This window comes from Strongylocentrotus purpuratus, unplaced genomic scaffold (genome assembly GCF_000002235.5).
Source record: "Strongylocentrotus purpuratus isolate Spur 01 unplaced genomic scaffold, Spur_5.0 spur5_scaffold_7, whole genome shotgun sequence".
Taxonomy (NCBI): domain Eukaryota; kingdom Metazoa; phylum Echinodermata; class Echinoidea; order Camarodonta; family Strongylocentrotidae; genus Strongylocentrotus; species Strongylocentrotus purpuratus.
The window spans coordinates 4178711-4201543 of NW_022145613.1; the positions used below are offsets into that span (position 1 = coordinate 4178711).

Here is a 22833-nt window from a genome sequence, read left to right on the forward strand (position 1 = left end):
TTATATGTTTTGATTTTAAATCTTCAAAAATAACAATTATCTTGCCATTGTCTTTGAAAACGAGTATAATAATAATAATAATAGTAGTAGGTTCTTGTAAAAAACTTGATTCCTCCCAATTTATGTTTCTTGAGAAAATTCAAGCTTACATCTAAAAGTATTCAACCAGCCCACCATTTCATTCTTGAGTTACAAAAAAATACCCCCCCCCCCCCCCCGAAAAAAAAAAATTGAATTTACAAGGGGTATGAATAACTCAGTTTTTGACTGTACAGGAATTTAGTAGAGGCTTTGCGAAGGATGGTCACATTTGGTCCTTATACTATTAAAATCAGCTCTGAAGCTCATCACTCTGTTCTCACTCACACAGTACACATAGCTCACAACTTATAAATGATGATTATGACAAGTTTCCTTTGTAAACATAAGTTTTTATTGCATAGGTTTCGATCACAAACATTTGTAATCAGAATCCATAAGTCTGACTTCATTTGGACTGTATCAAATGGCATACAAAATGAAAGTACAAGCTTCCGAGACAAATGATGAACTTTGGAGTTTAGTGATTTTTAATAACTTAAATATAAGACCCAAAACAATTAAATACATGATCATATTCAAACATTCAAATTGTACGTAGATTTTCCAATCATTACATGCTACTTTTTATGACATTCAAACGAGAAGTCGTCTTATGGGTACAAAATATGTTGCTGTATTCTCTCATTTTTGTTTTGAAAAGGATAAAGACTATCTAGACCAAAATGTAACATGTACTTAGAAGCATCTTCTTGGCTTTTTAGTTAACTAAACAGGAAATTGATACACAAAAGAATTGTCAAACACCATTAAAATCTGCAACAAATGAAAACTTGATATTACTGATAAAACAAATATCTACAAAATTTCTAAATGTTTCATAAATAAGATATGAACAGAACAAATAAAAAATAATTTTATCAAAACATAAACGGCACTAATGAATGAGTTGTATGAAAACAAACGTAGAATAGCCTAGGCACCTGGCAAGCAATATTTGTACAAAATACTTCAAAATAATATAAACTAAAAACTTAACATCTAACATTTTAAAAGCGAGATGAGGCAATGTGTCATTTGTTAAAATCTCTAAAACACATTCAATTAAAAAAAAAGGGAAAAGAGAAAGAAAATTAAAATTAAATTACCGGTAACAGATTACAAAGTAGTTATTAGTCCACAGCTCATCAGGTGACATTGACTGTGAGGGTCGTAATGAGCATATTTCTTGCACGGTCATTTTTTCTGATCCAAGCAACCATGCGTGCAAGTCACATGTACCAATTGTTTGCATTGTCTAAGCCAAGCACATTTGACATGGAAGGCTCAAGAAGGATATAAGGCTATCTATATAACAGATATTGACCGGTAGGGCGTTGTAATATAACATTTTCTGGACAGCAAGGGAGCAACTTTTCCCGAGTAAAAGTATACCCCCTGGGAAAATACAAGTCTTTTGGCAGTCAAAAAATGTTATATTACACACTCTACCAGTCAATATCTGTATACTATTTGTATTTAGGTTTGAAAGTATAAGTGTCCCTGACAATATCACTAAACAGATGTGTCATTTGAGCATCATCTTTAAAAGTACTTTCACAGTATCATCAGCTCATCTATCCAACAAAAGTTCAGTTCTCACTTTTAAGCCCCCACGCGTGCAGCAAAAATTAATTCTACCAACAACTTCTCAGGATTCATGCTACAAACATATAAACAACATTGTATAAGTCCTATGCTACAATGATTTAAGGCATTGGCAAGGCTTCTGTGCCAAATAGATACACTACAGGCTCTTTTCTATGAATGCAGTGTTTAAATGAGCTTTAAAATAAAAATGAAAAGGCAGTAGAGTCAGTTTTCCTGGGAGAGTCAGCATTGCAAAGTCATCGATCTGAGGTTGCGATCTATGTTTGTGTTAGCTTTAAATGCAGCATTTTTGTGCCTGAGATTATTCTGAAATTACACAACATATGAAATGTACATGACTCCTTAAACATCTCGATGGTGAATTAAGTCACATTTTTCAGTGAGCAACAATATTTGTATTATATTTTCGTTCACCTGCTTAACCAACGAGTTCACTTGTCCCATAAACACAAACATTGAAAGATTATAATTCCTTTAGTTGCCCGACTGGATAGGCTTGAGTTTTTGGTTGCCCCAGAGTGGCAAGCGGGCAATTGAGTCTGCAGCAATACTTACGTTACAACTACTTCATAAAAAGCAATGGTGTACAATTTGAAAAAGAAAAGAAAAATATGAGAAAAGCTAAGAGTAAAAAATGTGAGCACAAATATTTGTATTATCAATATAAATATAGCACCAGATTAGGTTTGACTTTTGATAATGCGTCTTAATTTACCTACAGAAACATTTCATATCCAGATATCTACACAATAGCAAACTGACAATCAAATAAGGGGAAAGGGGGTAAAATACTCATGATATTTACAAGGACAATCCTAAAAAGGCAGTAATATCTACTTTCCACAGACTATACAGCTCTTTTCAAGCTACGCATTTTTTCTTTCTCTTTGCAATCTGAAATTAGCACCAAAATTAGTCAAATTTGCGCAATATGTGTCAGCATCCCATACTGAGGTAAATTGAGATCTGCAGATTAAAAAAAAGCAATTTTCATCATGAATCCTACATAATGTGTGGCATAGCTAGCAGACATAGTAAGTATACAAAGCTTCAAGCTAAGATTTATCAAACCTGCTAAAATAAATACATACAATAAATCGCTTTGACATGATCCTTTCTATCAAGTAAAAATGTTAAAACTTTTGCAAATTTTTAGCAAATGCAGTATTGATCCATGTCCTACTTTTCACTGAGTAAAAAATTCTAGTACATGTACAAGAAAAATAATGCCTACCTATTCTGTACAAAAATACCACAGATGCTATTCATATCTTCAATTGGTAATCACAAGATAAATACAAAACTGTTTGTAGTTAGTGACATTTTGAACAAAATGTCACTCAGAAAGACAATGTCATAGATGAGTCAAATTTCTTATTCCATTTCTTGTTCCCCTTTTTAATAGTATGTTATGAGTAATCTGGATCCAACTTCTAAAATCTATAAGAACCTCCACGGTTAAACAAAAAAAGCAAGTCTTCATCACTCATCTATACAATTTTTGTTCAGTTAAAGATAATTTAAAATTCTGGTAATATGACCATTGATAATTCAGAATCAATAAATTAACTTCTTTAGAAAAGTAATTACATTATTCAAACTGAAGTAGGATGAACGTGATGTCCAGCAAGTTTTCATTACTTTTTTAAAATTCTAAATTAACAATTTATACAGAATCAATTAAAGCAACTTTCTTTTGAAATGCAATTCCATAACTAATTCCATATCTTATCCAGAGATTGATCTGAAAAATGGAGAGAACAAGGATAACACCCGTTCAATGTGATCAGTTAACATACCTGTTAAATTGTTTTTGGTTGAGCTGCTTGAAGTATATAAACCTAGAAAATTCCTTCTACACACACTAGAAAACATATTTCTTCCACTTCCATTTTCACACCACCCTCAATTTAATACTTCAGTCTCTCCTTGTGTCTCTATCTTTTCTTATCAACTAAGAATTTCTCTTCTTTTACATCTGGGAAGACAGGAATAGTTCTATGAATCTGTCAATTTGAGAGTTGGATTTACATCAAATTTACAACTCCAAAACTGACATTGCAATCTTTGATAGATTCATCCATCTACATATCACATATAAAACTACATACTGGTATGGAAGACAATTTCAAAGGCCCATAATTGGAAGGATTTTTCAATCATCAGTTTCTGTGATGATTTTCCTCAAATATCACTATTTGTCCTAATTTCAACAAAATGTTATCATTATCATAAAATATTTTGAAATGACATAAATAATTATTTACACTTTTTACTCTAGGAAGTACTTGTCCAGTACAGCAAATCAAGTGTGAGCTAAACTCCAAGAAATATACATTATTTCACACTAAAAATCTTCCTAGTTTGTCATCATTATAGGTTCATCAGTACCCTTCCTGGCATTTTCAAAAATGGCCTTTTTCATAGACTATTAGGAAACACCAACAAATTGTTAAAGAGTTAATGCCATTTCAACATCAGCATTATTGAAATGATTTTCTTGGGTGTGCATGAGGGTTCATCTCGATGCATTTTTAATTTGCAATGTTCTGCTCTCAATTGTGAACAAGTACTTTGCTAAACAGATACCTCAATATTTATAAATCAAACCTGATTTGACTAAACAACAAAGGATGAGTGCAGGATGCAAGTCAGTTGTATTAAACTGCAAATATCTCCATCACATATCTTTTGAATACATCATTAATTATAAATTCACTATGAGGAATTTAATCTAAATCAAAAGATTCAAAGGTAAGATAGAACTCTATACGGAAAGATGATGGTATTTATTTTACTTCCTGGCATTAGGTCGAGCCGTCTGCACACATAGAACAGCAAAGGCGTTGTTACAAGGGAACTCATCTTGTCCTAATAATTTATGATCAGATAAAGGACTAGCTTGACCGCGAGCAAAATGATTTTGTGCTCTCCAGGCTTCACAGAAACTCTCGGCCATTCGCTCACCGTTGGCGTAGGACCCATGCCACATGTACTTATCAGGCCTGAAAGATAAAAGAGAAGGAATACAAATATCACACCATGTAGCTTAATTGCCTTTGTTCATTTTAAATATAAAAAAATAAATGTACAAATTGATTTTCTAATTTATGGTTTTATTTTGATTGCACAATCAAAATTAGATTTAACTGTCATTGGCTGGGAGCTAGAAAGACACTAACTCATCCTTCATCAAAGAGTAAACACCCTTCTGGCTCTCAACAGACAATATGGGGTAAAGGCTTTCAAGACTCTTCTATTCTCAGTCTTTTTGCAGGCATATAGTAAAGTTTAAAAAGAAAAAGAAAACAACAATTATATTGATGTATCACTATATATTATTTAATATTAATGCTTTCAATGAGGCTAGTCATCATCAATGATGCGAATAAATGTAGTATGTACACTGATATTAAGGCTATCAATCATCTGGTTTTGTGTTAAGTTTTATAATTTTTGCATAACACTACAGAAAAATGACTATGGGGAAAATGAGTGTGGTAAAACCAGTCACTCAAAGATAATTACTTTTTGGAGGCACTTCATGATCATTTTGAAGCGCAATTTGTTTAGGGCTTCAATGTTGCACCATATCACAGACACTGATAACACGTAGGTCCATGCATCACAGATTTAACATTGTTAAACGATTGATGCCTTTAATATTCATGAGATTCTCAACAGCTAGTACTCACCATGTTTCATCGGTCATAACATCTTTACCATCGAAGGAGTATATGTGGAAGGAGTCATGGAATGGAGCTTCGTTCTCCGTGCTAAAGATGTCATCCCAAGAATTGAACAAAACTTCTTGCTGTAAGAGAGAGAAATTAAGACAAAGATAGAGAAATGAAATGATGTGATTTTTGCTGCATGCTTTCCTATGCAGACAGATCGACCTTAATTGCTAGAGATGATGGGATATGTCCGTCTGCCTGTATGTGTTTCCCCACCCTTATGAAGATCAAGCAGACAGTGTGACACAGGGGTGGATCCAGTATTTTGTAAAAGAGGGGGCACAATATTCCGACAATTTGCTGACGAGCAATCAAATAAAATTTAAAAAAATTATCAGGTTTTTCTGTTGCCTCCTCGCCCCTATTTAAAAAAATACATAAATAAAGGTCATCAATATTTTTGAGGCATCATCGCAAAAGGGGTGAAGGGGGGGACATCAACTCTTGAACTGAGAGTCAAGTGAATGAACTACTATACCATGACACCGGGGCATAACTGAACATCTACAGAGCAACATATTTGCGAGTTATTAGTCCAGGGGGGTGTTTCACAAAGATCCTAAGTAGAACTTAACTCTAAGTTGGACTTAAAAATTATGGACAGCCATTGGAGTCTTAAAATGAAATATATTCAAAAGCAGAAATTCAAGTATTTTAGAATTTTTATGAATTATACATCCAGAACATGAAATCTCCTTGATGATAGACAATATGAATGATTTGAATAAACAATTAATGCCTTTCAAAATAACTTTTACAAAATATTTTCAAAGATGCTAATGGCTTTCCATAATTTTTAAGTCCAACTTAGAGATAAGTTCAACTTAGGATCTTTGTGAAACACCCCCCCCCCGGCCCTTTAAAGGCTCTTAGTCGTTACCTTTCCGTTAGCGATGGGTAATCCTTTGTCCTGTTTCCTCACTATAGTCCTGATATCTTGCAGAGGGGATGAGAGGAAGGCTCGATACGTTCCTTTGAGTCCTGCTGCCTTCGCTTGTTTCCAGCACTTGAAGTCGGCACCGCTGATTCCGCCAATCATGTATCCCTCTTGGGGTGTATTTAGGGCATACATGTAGAGCTGAAAATCAAAATGAATGGGGGTTGAATAATTCTTCTTCTTCTTCGTTTGGTATTATAAATGGCTATTAGTCCAGTTTGTCTATTGTTGCCAATTTCATCGCATCTCTTTGTCTTAATGTCTTGGTAAAATTAATTTTTAATATAATTTTAAGTCATAGTCTACCCAGTTTTATGTAACAAACTGGAATAATATTTCAAATTAAACCAAGATTGTGTGATTATGGTGTAGTTAAGTTCAAATTCATTATAAGAACAGGGTTACTGCATTTGTTACAGAAATGAATTCCATAACTTTTCCATTGCTATATATCATGCTTAATTTTTTTCTTCAAATCCATGACATTTTTTCTTGGCAAAGTCATACAAAATTGGGAGCTTGTACAACACCTCTAGCCTAATGACCATTTCATTATTACATGTATAATATCAATAAATATTCTTTATTAAAAATAATTCCCACAATTTTTTCACAATTTTTCCATTATTTCATGCAGGAAATCAGGACATATATATATATATGCATCCCTGAGAATGTTCCAAACTTGACCTGATTTGTCCAGGTCTTCCATGGCCGCGGGAACCCTGTCCTGTAAGATATTGAAAAGTTCTTTAAATCAAACATTGCGTTATTAAGCATTTCATTGTAGGAATCTGTAGAACATAATATTTTTGCTCACCATAGGTTGGTCTGATACAGGTATTTCTGGTCCTGGAAGGATAGGCTCCTCTGTTCTATCTGTTAGTCCTGGACCTGGGATCTGAGGAGGCTCGGTTGGATCCACAAATGGTGCAAGCTGTAGGAAAAGCGTTAGTATCAAAACGGCACCAATGAAGTGGACTCTGTACAGATCCAGTGTTTTTCTATATGTAGCTCTACAATTTAAATAGAAACTAAGGTCCCACTCTAATTTATTGCTATTAAATAAAAAGTGATGGTAACAATCTACATCAACCAATGGAGAATGGAAGACCCACATGCAAATATACCAAATGAGAGTCCATATAATAATCATGCAGTTTCTACCCTTACCCCATGAAACATACACCTATATGACACATTTATGAATATATGACAATCTAATGTACACCAATATTGAAATGCTAAATGATGAATTCTGACCTGTCTTCATAGAGAAATAAAGATTCTAATGGCATGATCATAAAAAGAGATTTCCTTTTGACTGAAAGCTTTTGTTTCAAAACTTAAATGTCACCTGCAACTATCTTTCCTACTTGATTTGCTGCATTGGTCTGTGCTTTTTGTTAGGTTCAACTGAAATTCAGGGATAAAATGTGCTGTTATGCAATACCAGGAAGATTAATTTGTAGGGTATCATGAACAGAAATAAATATAGGTCAAATTAAAAATTGCATATTATTTGGAAAGGGAATGATTGAGAAAACCAGTGCATTTAGATACTATAAGTTTGGGGGAGGAATCTGACAAGGCAGTTTGCCAGGGGTATAGATTTTTAAAAAGAAAAGAAAATTTCTAAACAGAATAATGAGAATGAATATATAGTGCACAAGAAATAAACTATAGTATAACTTACAAGCACACTTTGAAATTAAAAATAATATTCACTTGGAAAAAAGAATGTGGTATCTAAACTTTGAAAGAATCAAAGATTAGATATGCAAGATATGATGTAAAATAGGTCACACAAGTAAGTGCACAGATCATAGAAAATGAAAGAAAGAAATGAAATTTGAGAAAAGATAAAAGAAAGATAAGGACAATAAGAAGATTGGGATACTGTACATGTAGCAACTGAAAGAAAGGGAGAGAGAGAAGGTGAGAAAGGAAAGAAGAAACATAAAGAGCTTTCAGAAGGAGACACATGATTATATAAAAGTATGGGGAGCTGCACAAGAGAGAAACCTTTATAAACATGAAGGGAAAGAGAGAAAAAAAGAAAAGAGAGTTAGTGAAGTAGTGAAGTGCAGTAGAGAGCAATATACAGTTGTATATAAAAGGAGGTATATACATATCAAAGAAATGAAAATATAGTTGAAGAAAAAGAGCTAGAAAGATAGAAAAGGTATATATGACATATGAATGTGGTAAATGAGAGAGAGAGAGAGAGAGAGACGCACACACAGAGACAAAGAAAAAAAGAGACAGACAGATGGAATGAGACAGGGAGGAAGAGAGAGAAAGAGAATGTGCTACATATCAGTAGAGAGCAATATATAAAAGGTAAGAAAGGAAAATACGGTTGAAGTGAAAATCTAAAGGAGATATGGAAAAGCTATACATGAGAAATAATTGAGGTAGATGAATAAGAGAGAGAAAGAGAGAAAGGGATAGCATAAGAGTGATGATAAACCATAAGTCTTACAGTGGTGGTAGGTATTAATGTAGTAGTAGTAGTTCTCGATGTAATGGATGGTTGTGGGCGTGGTTGAGGGCGTGGTTGTGGGCGTGGTTCGGAGGTAGGTGGTAAGGTAAAGGTAGCTCCCAGCTGTAGGAAGGAAGAAATTATTACTGTGAAGGCTGCAGGTCAAAGGTCATTATCTACATTTCACTCTTGCCAATTAGATATCCATGTATACTCTCAAAACCAACATAAACATCGTTTGAAAAAATAAATATATCCCAATGTTTAGTTGTACATGTACAATCCACACCCACAAGATATAATTCAAGCCCAATGTTTATAAATATCTCCATTATGGAAAGACAAATGACATACGAGATAAACCCATAAAAAGTCATCTTATACATTTGATCAAATGTTCATGTCAATTTCTTTTTGTATTTTTTCTATGATTTTTATCACTTTTTTCAAAGTACACATTTCTATTTTATCCACTATCAAAAATGTAAGAATTAAACTGCCTCCAATTTCAAAAATCAGGCCAACAGATTTTTATCTTCTTTATTCTGATAAAAACAATCCCTTAAAAAGAAGGATTTTGCAATTCCAAAATGAATATCGATTATGTCCCACATGAAACGAATTTTTACAGACTAGTAAACAGATGCAATTGTATCCATTAACCAATTAGGATACCTGCCCATATATCAACCGATACTTTTGAATTTGGAAGATATCAATTAATATTTACCCTGGACTTGCTGATATGACTATGCAAGAGAAAGAATTGGAATATATAGCAAGAATGGTTTACGACTTGTCTACTTTTGCAACAATTCATCATTCAGACTGATGGTTAGCATAGGGGGAGTAGCTTTCAATCAGAAAAAAAGGCATTTCTCAAAGATAACTAGATGACTTTCATGTTCCAGTACTGCCCACACAGCCACAAAACTTTGAGAATGAAATAAACTCACATAAAAAGATTTGACACACAAAACTAAAATGAAATTTGACATCAAAAGACCAGAGACAGTAAATCTTGCATGCAAACTGACGAGATATTTCAAAGAAAAAATGACAAATGATTCCATCTAAACTTAGAAACATGATAATGATCTACATCACTGGTTTACAGAAGTTACAATCATGCCACGTAATAGCCTGTTGCCTAATGAACTGTAAAACCTCCATGAAACAAAATAAAATATCATATAAGAAAGAATGTGCATTCATTTCAATTGGACTTGTCCAAACTCCTGTCTATTATCATAAGTCAGGGATTGTATGTTGTACATTCCCTAAATGAGTTTATCTAAATATCATTAAAAAAACAAAGTGCATATGCCTATCTATACCACACTCAAAACCAAATCATCGCTTCTGAGTGGGTTTTTATGATTACAAGGAATCTTATTTTTCATTGCTGGACCAATAATCCTATCCAGAATTCTGATCTACATGCATTCCTGTCTATTTAATATACGCCACATTCTTCTCCCTTAACAACATTAGAATAATCATAAGAGAAGTTCCTGGTCCTGGTCTATCTGAGTCCTGGTGTAGTGTCTTACCAGTACTTGTTGCATGCCAGTCTCCACCCTGATGTAGAGTTCCTGGACCCGTATGATGAAGGCCAGAGTGCCCACCTCCAGGTCTCTCATGCCATCTAGCATGTCCTGGATGGTGGCAAACCTGGCCATCTGAAGAAACAAACAAATAGCAAAAAACCTCTTTAAAAAGGGACATAGTTGCAAAAAGTCAAGTAATTCCACTAAGAATGAAGAATTTTTAATTTTTTTTTAGGAATGAAGGGTATTATTATTATAGCGCTTAGAGACATCGGTGGTAAGCGCTTTATAAGTAACGTTTTTATTATTATTATTATTATTATTATTATTATGTATGCATTTCACACCGATGTTTTTAACAAATCAGAGGAATCCAAAGTTTTGAAATATGGTTTGAAGGTCAAAAAAAAAATCATTCTTCCAAATTAGGAATGGTGGCAGGACATACAATTCTTTCAACTTGGATTACTAGTATTCAGTTCTGCTTCAGAACTAGCAACAAACAAACCATACCACTTAACAACATGTACATACAAAAACACAAATGCTATATAATTACAAGGTCCCAGTTGAAACCCAAGTCAATGCTTGAGTTCCCTTTGGTATTGTAATTATTCCCAAATGCTACGTCTCTTGGATAGAACTTGGATATAAAGTCCACTTGTTGCTACTATGCAAGCATTAGATGTTCTTCTTGGCAATCAAGTAAAGTTATCAATGACTTATCAATCAATCAAACATCTCATACTTCTTAAATCATCATTTTCTGGGAAGCAAACTCCTAACATTTAATTCCTGTGCAAGACATTGATCTACATTTGCCACACTCCACCCAGGTGAAGTAAATGGGTACCTGGTAGGAATTTATTACTTGAAATGCTAGAGGGCCATATGGCAGCCGTGCTAAAGCCAGGGTAATTATCGGGAGCACCAGGAGGGTCAAATCTGACTGACATGAGCGCTATACAAGAACCCACTATTATTATTATTATTATTATTATTATATATACTCACCCCTACATAATCTCCACCTCCTAAATGCCCAATGCTTCCTCTCCCAGGCTCACCCGGAGTTCCAGGCTCCCCTGGTGGGCCTTGTTCTCCATAGCCAGTGGGTCCTTGTGGTCCACGTGGGCCCCTAGATCCTGGTCTTCCATCGAACCCTGGGGCACCTGATTGGCCCTCCCTGCCCGGCTCACCAGGCTCACCCTTCGGTCCCTGCAGGAAAGGTCAAAGGTGAAGATTTGAAGAATCAGGGATTGTATCCACATGTACATCAATATGTAAAGCCAAGCACAATAAAGTAAGTTTAACCCTTCCCCCAACACCCCCCTTATCCATCTACTGATATGTTTTGTTGTAAGTATATGTACTTTATACAGTAGGCTTGCGGTTGCACCATGTGAGAGAGAGGGAGGATTGACTCCTGACGACGGTTAGTCAACCTGTTTGAAACGTCGAGCCACTCCCGCCACTCATCCTCTCCAATCGGCGCTATAGTTCTCCTTATAGAACTATAAGCTAAGAACGATAACCAACAGTCTTTTTCAAGACTACACCAACAGTCCTTTTCAAGACTACACACCCTCAAGAAAGATTATGGAGAGTCCTTTTCAGGATTCCTCAATCCTTCCTCTCTCTCTCTCACACATGGTGCAACCGCAAGCCTACTGTATATCTATATCACTATGCAAGCCGATACTTACAAGCAGTATATGTACTTTGTTTAAAAAGGTACAATGAATGATGGAGTGGAACATACCCTTTCACCATTTCCATCTCCAGTGTAGTACGCTGGTTCGCCTGGATGACCGGGCATTCCTGGGGGGCCGGGGGGACCTTGGGAACCATCACGCCCATCTCTACCAGGCATGCCTTCAGCGCCGTGACCTGGTTCACCGGTGTCTCCTTTGATGCTCTGTCCTGGTTGACCCTGAGGAAGAGAGAAAAAGAGAGAGAGAACAAAAAGGAAGATGGTTGAAATGTAGAAGCCAAGCATCTCAAAAAAGGACATGGCAGTCCCTTCCGGAATGTGTCAAAGATGATGTGATGATTGTAAAGAATAATCATTTATAATCAATGCTATATACTAGAACAATGCTTTGAAATGTGCGGGTTGGATATGCAGCTTATTGGAAATTTTTGAAAAATCCAAACTGTTGGTTACATACATTCATTTGTTAATATATTCACTCTTGGTGAATGTAAGGATATATATTACAGGATAAATGACACAATAAAAGTTGATAATACATGAAGATATATATCTCCAAAAAGGTATTTAAAAAAAAAATTGCATAAGAAAGAAAAGGAGAGAAAAAAATGGGTTGAGAGACAAAGAGACACAAGCACAGAAAAAGAGAGAAAGAGAGAGAGAAAGAGAGAGAGAGAAGAAGAAGAAGGAGGAGAAGAAGAAGAAAAAGAAGAAGAAGAAGAAGAAGAAGAGAGAGAGGGAGAGAGAAAACAAAGTTCTGTTCTTTTCTAAATCCTCACTAGGAGCCACATTTTGTTCCCGTTTTGTTCATGATTTAACTTACATCTCTGCCTGGAAGACCTTGTTCCCCTGGTGGTCCAATAAACACCTCGTCATTCACAAAGAAATCTCCTGGATCACCCTATAAAGAAGAAGAAGAAGAAGAATAGTGAATGAAAATCAGTCATGACATCAGTGCTTTGGTCCACTCTAGAGGTTTACATTACTGTCGTCTTCCGGAACGTATCAAGCAGTGGCTTTTCAGTTCAATGGATTCCTGAACTAATTTCTCTTGTGCAGCTTGACTGTGAATATATTCATATACTGATTGGGAATCAAAGATTCCATGTCACCGAAAGGGAGTGGGAAGGACAGTAACAAATCTCTCGCTAAAAGAAAGGTTATTAAAAATACAGTAATACAATTTCTACTCCAGATGGGAAGGAGGTTTTTGGTGGGTACATGTCAATGAAGATCCACTACTGAAAACAGTTAATGCATCATCTTGTTGGGATAAAGCTCATACATACAGTAGAAAGGGGAGTAGGATAAATACATGTATTACACACAAATATCATGTTTACCAGTCTTTCTAACAAAAGGCCACTACTCTTGCTTGATACATATAGATTTACCGTATTCATATTCATGGAGGGGGGAGGGGGGGGGGGTTGATGGGGCTTAGAAAGGGGGTTAACAGGATACATGTATTACCTTTTCTCCCCTCGCTCCATCTATTCCAGGCACTCCTGGTACTCCTTGTGCACCCTGAATTATTAAGAAAAAGGTTCAAACAAGCACCAATCAACAATTAATCAATTAGTTTGTTGCACAATGCACGATAAACAAGCTTACAGGTGTATATATTTCAAAACTTACTTTTTTGTAATTTATGGAGAAAAAAATAAGTATAACTGCCAATTTGTAGATATATCATCTAGATATATTGAAAAACAATCACATTTATATAAAATCACAATACATCTAGTGAGATTTAAAGAAAATTGACAAAACTGACAAATGTCAGAATTGTGACATTATGTCATGTTTTCACCCTTCTATGAGGCATGTGACAATGTAGCCTTGGATCATGGAATACATCAAGACAAGAAAATATCTCCATCTTACCGGTCTTCCTTCCAGTCCCTCAATACCAGGTTCTCCTGCATAACCTTGTAGTCCTCTTAGACCTTGCACGCCAGGTAGACCTTGATAGAGAGAAAACAGCAGGAATAAACATATATGTTAACTGTCATTGGTAGATTAATAATATATCAACGGTAAGGTGGGAGGGGAGGAGAGGAAAATTTATATTTTACATTTCAAGTCTTTGCAAAAGTATAGTAATTTTCTTTGTTTAGCTAGTCATACATGTACCACAATCACCCAATTAAAGGGAGGTGGTAAACCTGTATGCATCTTACAACAAAGTCTGCAAATGTTGACATGCAAGCATAACCCAAACTATTATCATATTTTCAAAGAACTATACTTTTAAATCATTGTGTTAGTTACACTTGGTTTTGATCAAATTCCATGCTACATTCCATCCAGAGAGCTATATATTCACCTAAAGAGTCTGAATCTCATCTGACATTTCTCTCCCCACCTCCTCCTTCTCTTTCTATCTCTTTCTCTCTCTCTCTTTCCCCCTCCCCCACCCTTTCTCTTTCTCCCTGTAATATTCAGTATCACTTCAGATATAGGCTGCTGGTGAAACTTAATCAAAAGTTTTATATCCTTTCATGAGTAAACCCATTGCCTACGGGAACTGAATGGCTCCTGTATAAAGCCTATGGAAATGAGAGAAGTCAGCAATCAAGGGGTTAATGACTGACCTGGAGCTCCAGGCACACCATCAGGACCCATGGGACCAGGAGAACCAGGAGCACCCATGGATCCTTTCTCTCCGGGTGGGAAGAATGCAGGAGGGAAGGCTGCAGGATCACACTCACAGGTACCCTAGGACACAGAGATAGGTAATATATGTTATATGGAACATACAAATTAAAGATAATAAGAACATTTCAGTGTACAAAGTGGAAAAAACTATATGTGAAAACTGTGTGTTCAAAGAAGCATAAATGGAATATGAATATTATATATATAAAAAAAAACATATATAGATTTTTTAAAAGGGAAATATTCAAATTGTAATACACCAAAAGAGAAGTATAATCTTGAAGATGTGAAGGTTACATAAAAGGAAAGATAAAATGATACTTGAGCTACACAATTCACACTTTTAAAAATATACTCATTCATATGAATATTTGACTAGATGCACTAGATGTATTAACAAATATATTAGCACTATCTCCATACCAACAACAACAAAAATAATAATACCACTATGTAAGTAATATATTGTAAGAACTTTTTTGTTGTTGGATATACCACCTAATGGTGAAAACAGTAGATGTACATGTACTTTACATATGTGTAAGAGCACTATATAATTTTTTTTATTATTATTAATAATATGAGTACTTACCTCTCCACCACCAGATGGACCTGGTGGACCTTGTGGTCCCACGGGCCCCTCTGGTCCAGTCTGTCCCTCTGGACCTGTTTTTCCCACGCGACCCTGTACCGAATGGGAGGATCAATAACATACTTTCATTCTCGCTCATTAATAGAAATATTTGATTGAATTTAAGTTGGACCTTCTGTCTCTTCTACTTGCTCACTCGATGGATTGCCAACATCAACAGTTTTGCATATACTGCATATAGCCTCATTATAATCTTGGTAACTATAATAGTTCTATTACATCATCTCACTTTACAAAAAAATACCTCCAACCTTCCTTAGTTAAACCTATGGGTACTGAGCCTGAGATAACCCCAGATGCCATTGGAAATGCAAGTTAGTAGCCATCCGCATAAAATTGAAGAAAAAATAGACATGTTGCCTCTCTTGATAGGTTCAACATGAACAAGACATATATCACCTCAGATGAAAACATGTAAGAGACCAATACTGAGAGGTGGTCTTTATTGAGATATGACCATTAATTGAAGCTTTACTGTATTTGAAAATAAACTGTATCCAACCGGTTAATAGTTCTTTGAGACCAATTAGGACCGTAAACGCATTACTTACAGGTCTTCCTGGGATACCAAACTGGCCTTTAAGTCCTTTCTTTCCTCTCCTTCCTGTATCTCCACCGTCACCCTTCAACATCAGCATCTCCTCCTCTGTAGGTAAGAACATATCACCCTGCAAAGAAGAAAAAAGATCAAAAGTGCTTTATAAATGCATTCTTTAAGCCCCACTGCACTACTTATAGCTACTTGCGCCCTCTATATAGCAAACAACGCCTAATCGTTGCCTGTTGATCCTTCATGATCCCCTTTTTCTTATGATAATTGAGAGCTGATTTGATGAGATAACCACCTGTCAGTGACCTTGCAGGGAGGTCCAATCCCCCATGGCCAAACGAGTGCAGACAGGCTTTAAACTCTTTGATCATCCATAACCGAATCCCATGTCTTCTAATTCAATTTCAGTAAATGTTCATACCAGCTGGCGAGGGGGCACAGTACAAGTGAGTATGGAATGCATTGTTTCAATTTTTGTTCACCAAGGACATTAATCCCTATACTGCTAATACAAATTAATTAGAATGTTCCAAAGGCATTGCAATCTCCTAGGCAGAAATAAGTACAGTTAACAACCAAAAATTATTCATACCCTTAACAAGTTTTGTATTTTTCTAAGTATGTGAAAAATGGATTTTCCCAATGTATGTTTCTTGAGAATGTGACATATTGAAGCTTACATCTAAAAGTATTCATCGAAGGTCCTAATTCAACCAATTCCTCTTTCATTCTTAAAGTTACGGGGGAAAAAAGGGAAAAAAGCACATCAAATTTACAAAGGGTACAAACAATTAAGTTATTAACTGTAAATATCACATTTGTTGTAGAGCTTCTTTCTTTCGAAGTCAAGACATGATGCGCCTTACCTTGTCTCCTTTAACTCCTCTTGGTCCTGCATAACCAACGGCCCCTACGTCTCCTTTCTCTCCTTGGGTACCCTACATTTGAATGATAAAGTTACTTCAGATGATACAGTCCATTTAGATGATACATTTACTTTAGATGGCAAAGTTACTTTAGATGATACCCATTACTTTAGATGATAAGTTAATTAGACGGTAAACTCACTTAAGATGATACATTTACTTTAAATGATAAAGTTACTTGAGATGATAAAGTTACTTAAGATGGTAAAGTTACTTAAGATGGTAACGTTACTTAAGGTGGTAAAGTTACTTAAGGTGGTAAAGTTACTTAAGATGGTAAAGTTACTTCAGATGGTAAAGTTACTTCAGATGATAACGTTACTTCAGATGATAAAGTTACTTAAAATAGTAAAGTTACTTCAGAAGGTAAAGTTACTTAAGATGATTAAGTTACTTTAGATGATAAAATTACTTTGAATGATGAAGTTTCTTTACATGATACAGTCACTTAAAATGATAAAGTCACTTTATGATACATTTACTTTAGATGACAAGGTCAGGTTGGGTTTATAGGCACTGCATGACTACATTATTTCAACTCAAACTTTCTTCTGCATTTGATGGTAGATGAAAGAGAACGGGAGACTCACATTATTTCCTTTAGGTCCTACTACACCGCCAGGTCCTCTAGGCCCAGGATAGCCTTTAGCTCCTTGCTGACCATCCATGCCAGGTACTCCATCAAAACCTATATCACCCTGCAAAAAAAATGATTGGAAGACAAAAATAATTTTCAATATTTGACATATCCCTATAATCCTGTGGACATCAACAGCACAAATGCTACCATAACATAAATGTATGTGTTCAGTGCACATGTATATGTACTCTATCAAATTAAAATTCATCCATTTAAAATAGGTCCCGTATATAACATTTTGCAATATTGCACCCTCTCCCTCCCCGAAATACCAACCTGTAAAGCAAGAAACAAATCAACATACACTCTTATTTCCACGTAGTCAAATTTCACTCTAAATGGCGTCAGCTGGGAGTCAACTCTATTCCTAGTTAAAGTGACACGGATTCCGAATCAATTTGACTCGGATTGTGTGGCATCAGCTGAGAATTGACTCAATTCAGAGTCAAGATGACTCCTTTTCCGTGTCACTTTAACTAGGAATAGAGTTGACTCCCAGCTGACGCCATTCAGAGTGAAATTTGACTCCGTGGAAATAAGAGTGTACATTTTGCATCATTTTACGATGATAGGCTTGTTTTTGTCTGTTCTTATCTGTGTCCTCTCTAACTACTTCTTACACAATGTCTTCAGCCTAATTATGTACACAAGCTCTCTCTTCTTAACAGGGGACAGACAACAACTAGAAGAACATGATTTAAGTTGAAGAACCTCAAGTAAAAATAGGGACAAAAAAAAAGCCACATCAAGGCATCATCACATGTATGTTACCATGGTAACAATCATTATTACCTTCTCTCCCTTTGTACTAGTTAATTCCTGCGGTGCCCTGGTCATCATGCCTCCTCCTATGTCTCCTGAACCCACTCCAGCAAAGTGCTACCAGAAAACAAAAGATAAACATGTGATAGTTATAACATAATTACATGTAATCATATTGACTTAAGGTAAGGAAAAAATATGAATTCTCTGAAATTAAATGAAAGTGATACAAGAATTTTAGATTTGAAAATACATAAAATCAGTATAATGATTTTGGTAGAAACTGCCTAATATCAGATTTATCCACAAAGAAAGATTAGGAAACTGAACTACATATAACAGACCACACTAACGGCAGATTCCAAAGTTATAAAAGGAGGGGGCACAATTCCAAAAATAAAGGAAAAGATCAAAAATTTGAATGGGGATGCGTAAGGTGACACTTTAGAGGAACAAGGTACACCTTAAAAAGGGGGCACGGGCCAATGTGTCCATCTTTATATCCACCAAGGGTCCCAACACACGTGCATAACACAATGTCTTTTTAATATGTGCCAGTATAGGTTGTGCTTTTCAGTAAATGTGATTTCCAAGATTTTTGTGTAAGTTTGTTTCAGTACTAATTATCTGATGCGTGATGACCAAATTTAGAAATAATGATTCAGTGAAGTTACAGTATTCCATTCCGGAGCAGCCACAATCTTTAAACTCATGAGTTTACAAGTAGTTTCACTGTATTAGTATACTGCCACATAATGACTAGTTTCAGGAGCTAGGTCTGCATACCTCAGACAAGGCAAGGATTTCTGGTGGGATTTCACACGCAGGTCCTTGTTCTCCTACATCTCCCTTGAGTCCTTGGATCCCTCTTGGTCCAGGGAGACCACGGTCTCCAGGTGGACCCTGGACCCCTACACCACGTGGTCCGGGAAAACCCTGAATAGAAAAATGAGAAAGAAAATAAGAGGAATTTAATATATCTCTGAATATCAACCAATGCCCGATATTAATATATTATTTGTAATCATCCTTTAAAACCCAGCATAAATATGTTTGAAAATTCCTATAAATATTCCATTTCTTTTCTTCATCTCCTTAAAGATAAAGGTGAGTTCTTGTAATGCGATTGCATTGTGCAAGAAAAGGTGTGGAATGGATCAGAAAAGAAAAGTATTGGTGTGTACTGCAAGGTTCTGGAGTCATCAAAATCATACTAAATTTGGCTAATTACACAGAAAGATGTATATGGGACTACACAAATGGTGCCGGGGCTACTACTGTACCTTGATTTCCTTATCTATTTTTGCTCATTACTCAGCCAGTATACATTTTCTTCCAAAATTGTTTGGCACATGACATTTTGAACATTCAGTGTAAGTTTTGTTTGGTTTATTTTCTTTTTTTACCAGAACTCAAGTTTATCTCATTCTATGAAGAAGAAAAGAAAAATCAGCTATGGACTGATTACATATTTCATGGTATTCATAACCAATCTTTCAAATCTGCAGTGAATTGTTCTATATCCCTCGCAAATTTAGGGGGAAAATTATAATTTTCATCTAATTAAGTAGGAAAATATAAATTGTATATGGTAAATGCACAAGGATATCAGAAGGAAGGGACACAAGTAAATTGTATAATGTAATAAAAATGTATAGGGGAAGAGGGAAGTGAGATGAAGAATGCAGAGGATGAAAGATTGTGAAAGTGAAGGATAAGAATGACTAGGAGGAGAAGATACTTACATCTGCTCCCGGCTGTCCGGGAACTCCAGGATCGCCAGTGTCACCCTTTAAAACAAAACCACACAATTAAATATCATTCAAAGAAATAAAATATATTTCTTATCTCCTTATCTATTTTAGTGTGCAAAATGCAGTAACTCGAATTAAACCAATAATCCAGCAAAAGAAAGGGAAGGTCATATTTTGGAAAGGTACATTTGTCACTCACAGCAATGATTACATTTATGGTACACATTAACTAGATTTACACGCATAGCTGTCTTGGTTCATGATGTTTGGTTCATTGATTAGGTATTCTTCAGTTAACCAAAATACAGTGAGCTCGCAGATGTATTCTTTCACTTTTTGCTCAGTTATAAATATTTTGTCTCTCTCTAAAGATTTATTATAATTTCAAGTTTATTGTCCATACAATAAGTGAAAGGGTTTTTAATTGCAAAGCTGCAAAATTGGCACTCAACGTAATTGTACGTGCACAAGGTATCTCCTTTCATGAAAGTACAAACCTTTTGTCCAGCAGCTCCATCCATACCAGTCTCTCCCTGTGGACAAGGAAAAGATGACAGGCATAAGAGTCAATAGTAATATGATTATACATGTATTGAAAATTAGCATGTGATTTTATTTTATCACAGGATTTATTAGCAAAGTATCCATAACAATAGTAATGTCTTCCAGAGCCTGCACAATATGATACAATTCCTGTTGTAACTTACACTTGGAAATTTTACGTCTTCCACATTCATTCTTGTGTATTATAGCAATGTAAGTTCAATGTCTATTCAAGGGTTATTTAAGCGAAACAAAATGAAATTGTCATTTAGTATGTAGAATGTAAAATTCAAGTTGTAACTTCCTCCTTCTTATCTTCTCTCTCTTCTTATCTCCTGTAACTGTCTTTACCTTATTTTACCTTTATCTTTCCTCTGTCCTCTGTTGTTGTGAATGTATGTGATGTTTTATATATAAAATACGTTTGTATCTTGTTTATGCTCAGTACTTATTTGGGGATCATTCTCCTCAAGACGATTTTGGCTTTCATGATTCCGCACTTCCTTTTATCTTATGTTGATAATGAACAAACATGTATATATTTCTGATGTTTTTTAAAAGAGAGTGAAATAAATAAATAAAATGTCTTTTCTCCTATCTAATCCCATGTTATATCGTTGCGATCCCACCGCTGCCACCATGTTGTAAAAGCTGAATGTCAGAATGAAAAGGCTAGAAATTACCTAGCTACTGATTGTATAATACAATTTGGTTCGTCTTTCCTTTGATGAATGTCATACTTCAATCCATTGGCAAGATACACAGGCCCTAATTCATATGACGCCAAGGTTTGTAAAAACGTGTCAAATCGTGTCATATGACGCACATAAACCTAGGTTTGTCGACAAACCTCCTTTGAGAATTTGGGCCACAGAGTTTATACTCATTCAAGGTGTATAATGGACAAATATGAAAACATAATTAAGCAGGTATATATCTAGACAAAGTATGCATAACAGTTATGATATCTTAAAGAGCCTGCAAAAGGCAATACAGTTCATGAAAAAACAAACATTCATTTTGCACTTCTACATTCATACTTCTGAATAATAGCAATATATTATTTAGTCTTTTATGCCATGCAACCCCAATGTAAAAAAATTGTTGACTACACCATTTCCGAAGAAGGGCAAATATGCACCACAAAAGTAATGTCTACAAGAGAATGACACCACACTCACCTCCATTCCCCTAGGTCCAGGCAACCCCCTCTCTCCCCTCTCTCCTGTTAGACCAGGCATCCCTGGGATTGCTGGCTCTCCTGGGATTCCTGGTTCTCCGACCAGTCCTGGTTCTCCTTGCATACCCTCTGGTCCAGGTGGGCCTTGTACACCAGGAGATCCCATCAAGTACTGCAATGAAGGAACAAGAGAAATACCATGAATTTTTGCATGTAAATACCTTCAATGAAGCAAGATTACCCATTAACAGTTGGTCATACATACATATATATTAATATTTACATAAACACCTATAAATAAGCAACATTACCCTGACATAATCACTGCAGTTATTACACACGCAGTCTGCATTAAATCAGAAATATGAGGGTATAAGAACGTTTATTTTCTGTCTTGATGGACAGGCAATGACATAATTATAGCAGAAAGTAAAAATGTATATGGAATGAACTGCGCTAGATACATAATGGAAGTTAGCCCCCCCCCCCCCAAAAAAAAAAGTGTTACTGCCAATATTGAATTATCTTATTTGTTATATTGTATAATGAGGTACAATTTTCTCATGGCAATCAGAGAATATACAGGTTTACTGTAGAAAAGATCATCACAAGAAGAAAGTTAGCTTACAGGTGGAACAGTTCCACTCCATACCCCGCTTCCATCAGCACTTCCTTCCTGGTCTTGATTCTGAACATGAGAGGAGAAACATAGTGGTTACACAGACGGAGATGGAGGCGGAGGGAGAGAAAAGGCCATGGAATGGAGGAAGGAGAAAAGAGAGTAGAGAAGAAAAATGAAGATAGAGGATATGCTACTACTGATTGGAAAAAGCATATATTACAATCTCAGAAAAATTACAATGTACATATCATCATGAAGTTTAATATCATTAATAGAACTGTAGAAGAGCCTCGGAGTCTTTAGTCCATGATCAGGAAGTAGATACTAAATTGCATTAACTTAGCCTCAGTTCTGAGGTTTAACACCAAGATTTGAAAACCAAGACCTGGGCCCCGTTGCATAAAACTTTTAACGTAGCGTTAAGCCCCTAA

At 35.6% G+C, this 22833-nt stretch overlaps 1 protein-coding gene across 3 annotated transcripts in view; it reads right to left on the reverse strand.

The window, feature by feature from the left end:
- Nucleotides 1–410: 410 nt before the first annotated feature.
- Nucleotides 411–22833, reverse strand: part of LOC576214 (collagen alpha-1(I) chain) — a 58726-nt gene continuing 36303 nt past the window's right edge. For 2 of the 3 annotated variants that reach the window (XM_030974385.1, XM_030974383.1), the window contains 22 exons: nt 22409–22468; nt 21782–21952; nt 20555–20590; nt 20049–20093; nt 19090–19239; nt 18334–18420; nt 17492–17599; nt 16842–16913; nt 15977–16093; nt 15366–15458; nt 14710–14833; nt 14000–14079; nt 13586–13639; nt 12936–13013; nt 12161–12331; nt 11413–11616; nt 10402–10530; nt 8849–8971; nt 7184–7300; nt 6307–6504; nt 5385–5503; nt 411–4694 (listed from right to left, as the gene is read on the reverse strand). In XM_030974385.1, the coding sequence (XP_030830245.1) occupies nt 4484–4694; nt 5385–5503; nt 6307–6504; nt 7184–7300; nt 8849–8971; nt 10402–10530; nt 11413–11616; nt 12161–12331; nt 12936–13013; nt 13586–13639; nt 14000–14079; nt 14710–14833; nt 15366–15458; nt 15977–16093; nt 16842–16913; nt 17492–17599; nt 18334–18420; nt 19090–19239; nt 20049–20093; nt 20555–20590; nt 21782–21952; nt 22409–22468 (2547 nt within the window). In that variant the 3' untranslated portion in view covers nt 411–4483. The remainder of the gene's footprint in view (nt 4695–5384; nt 5504–6306; nt 6505–7183; nt 7301–8848; nt 8972–10401; nt 10531–11412; nt 11617–12160; nt 12332–12935; nt 13014–13585; nt 13640–13999; nt 14080–14709; nt 14834–15365; nt 15459–15976; nt 16094–16841; nt 16914–17491; nt 17600–18333; nt 18421–19089; nt 19240–20048; nt 20094–20554; nt 20591–21781; nt 21953–22408; nt 22469–22833) is intronic. The other variant, XM_030974384.1, reaches the window with a different exon arrangement.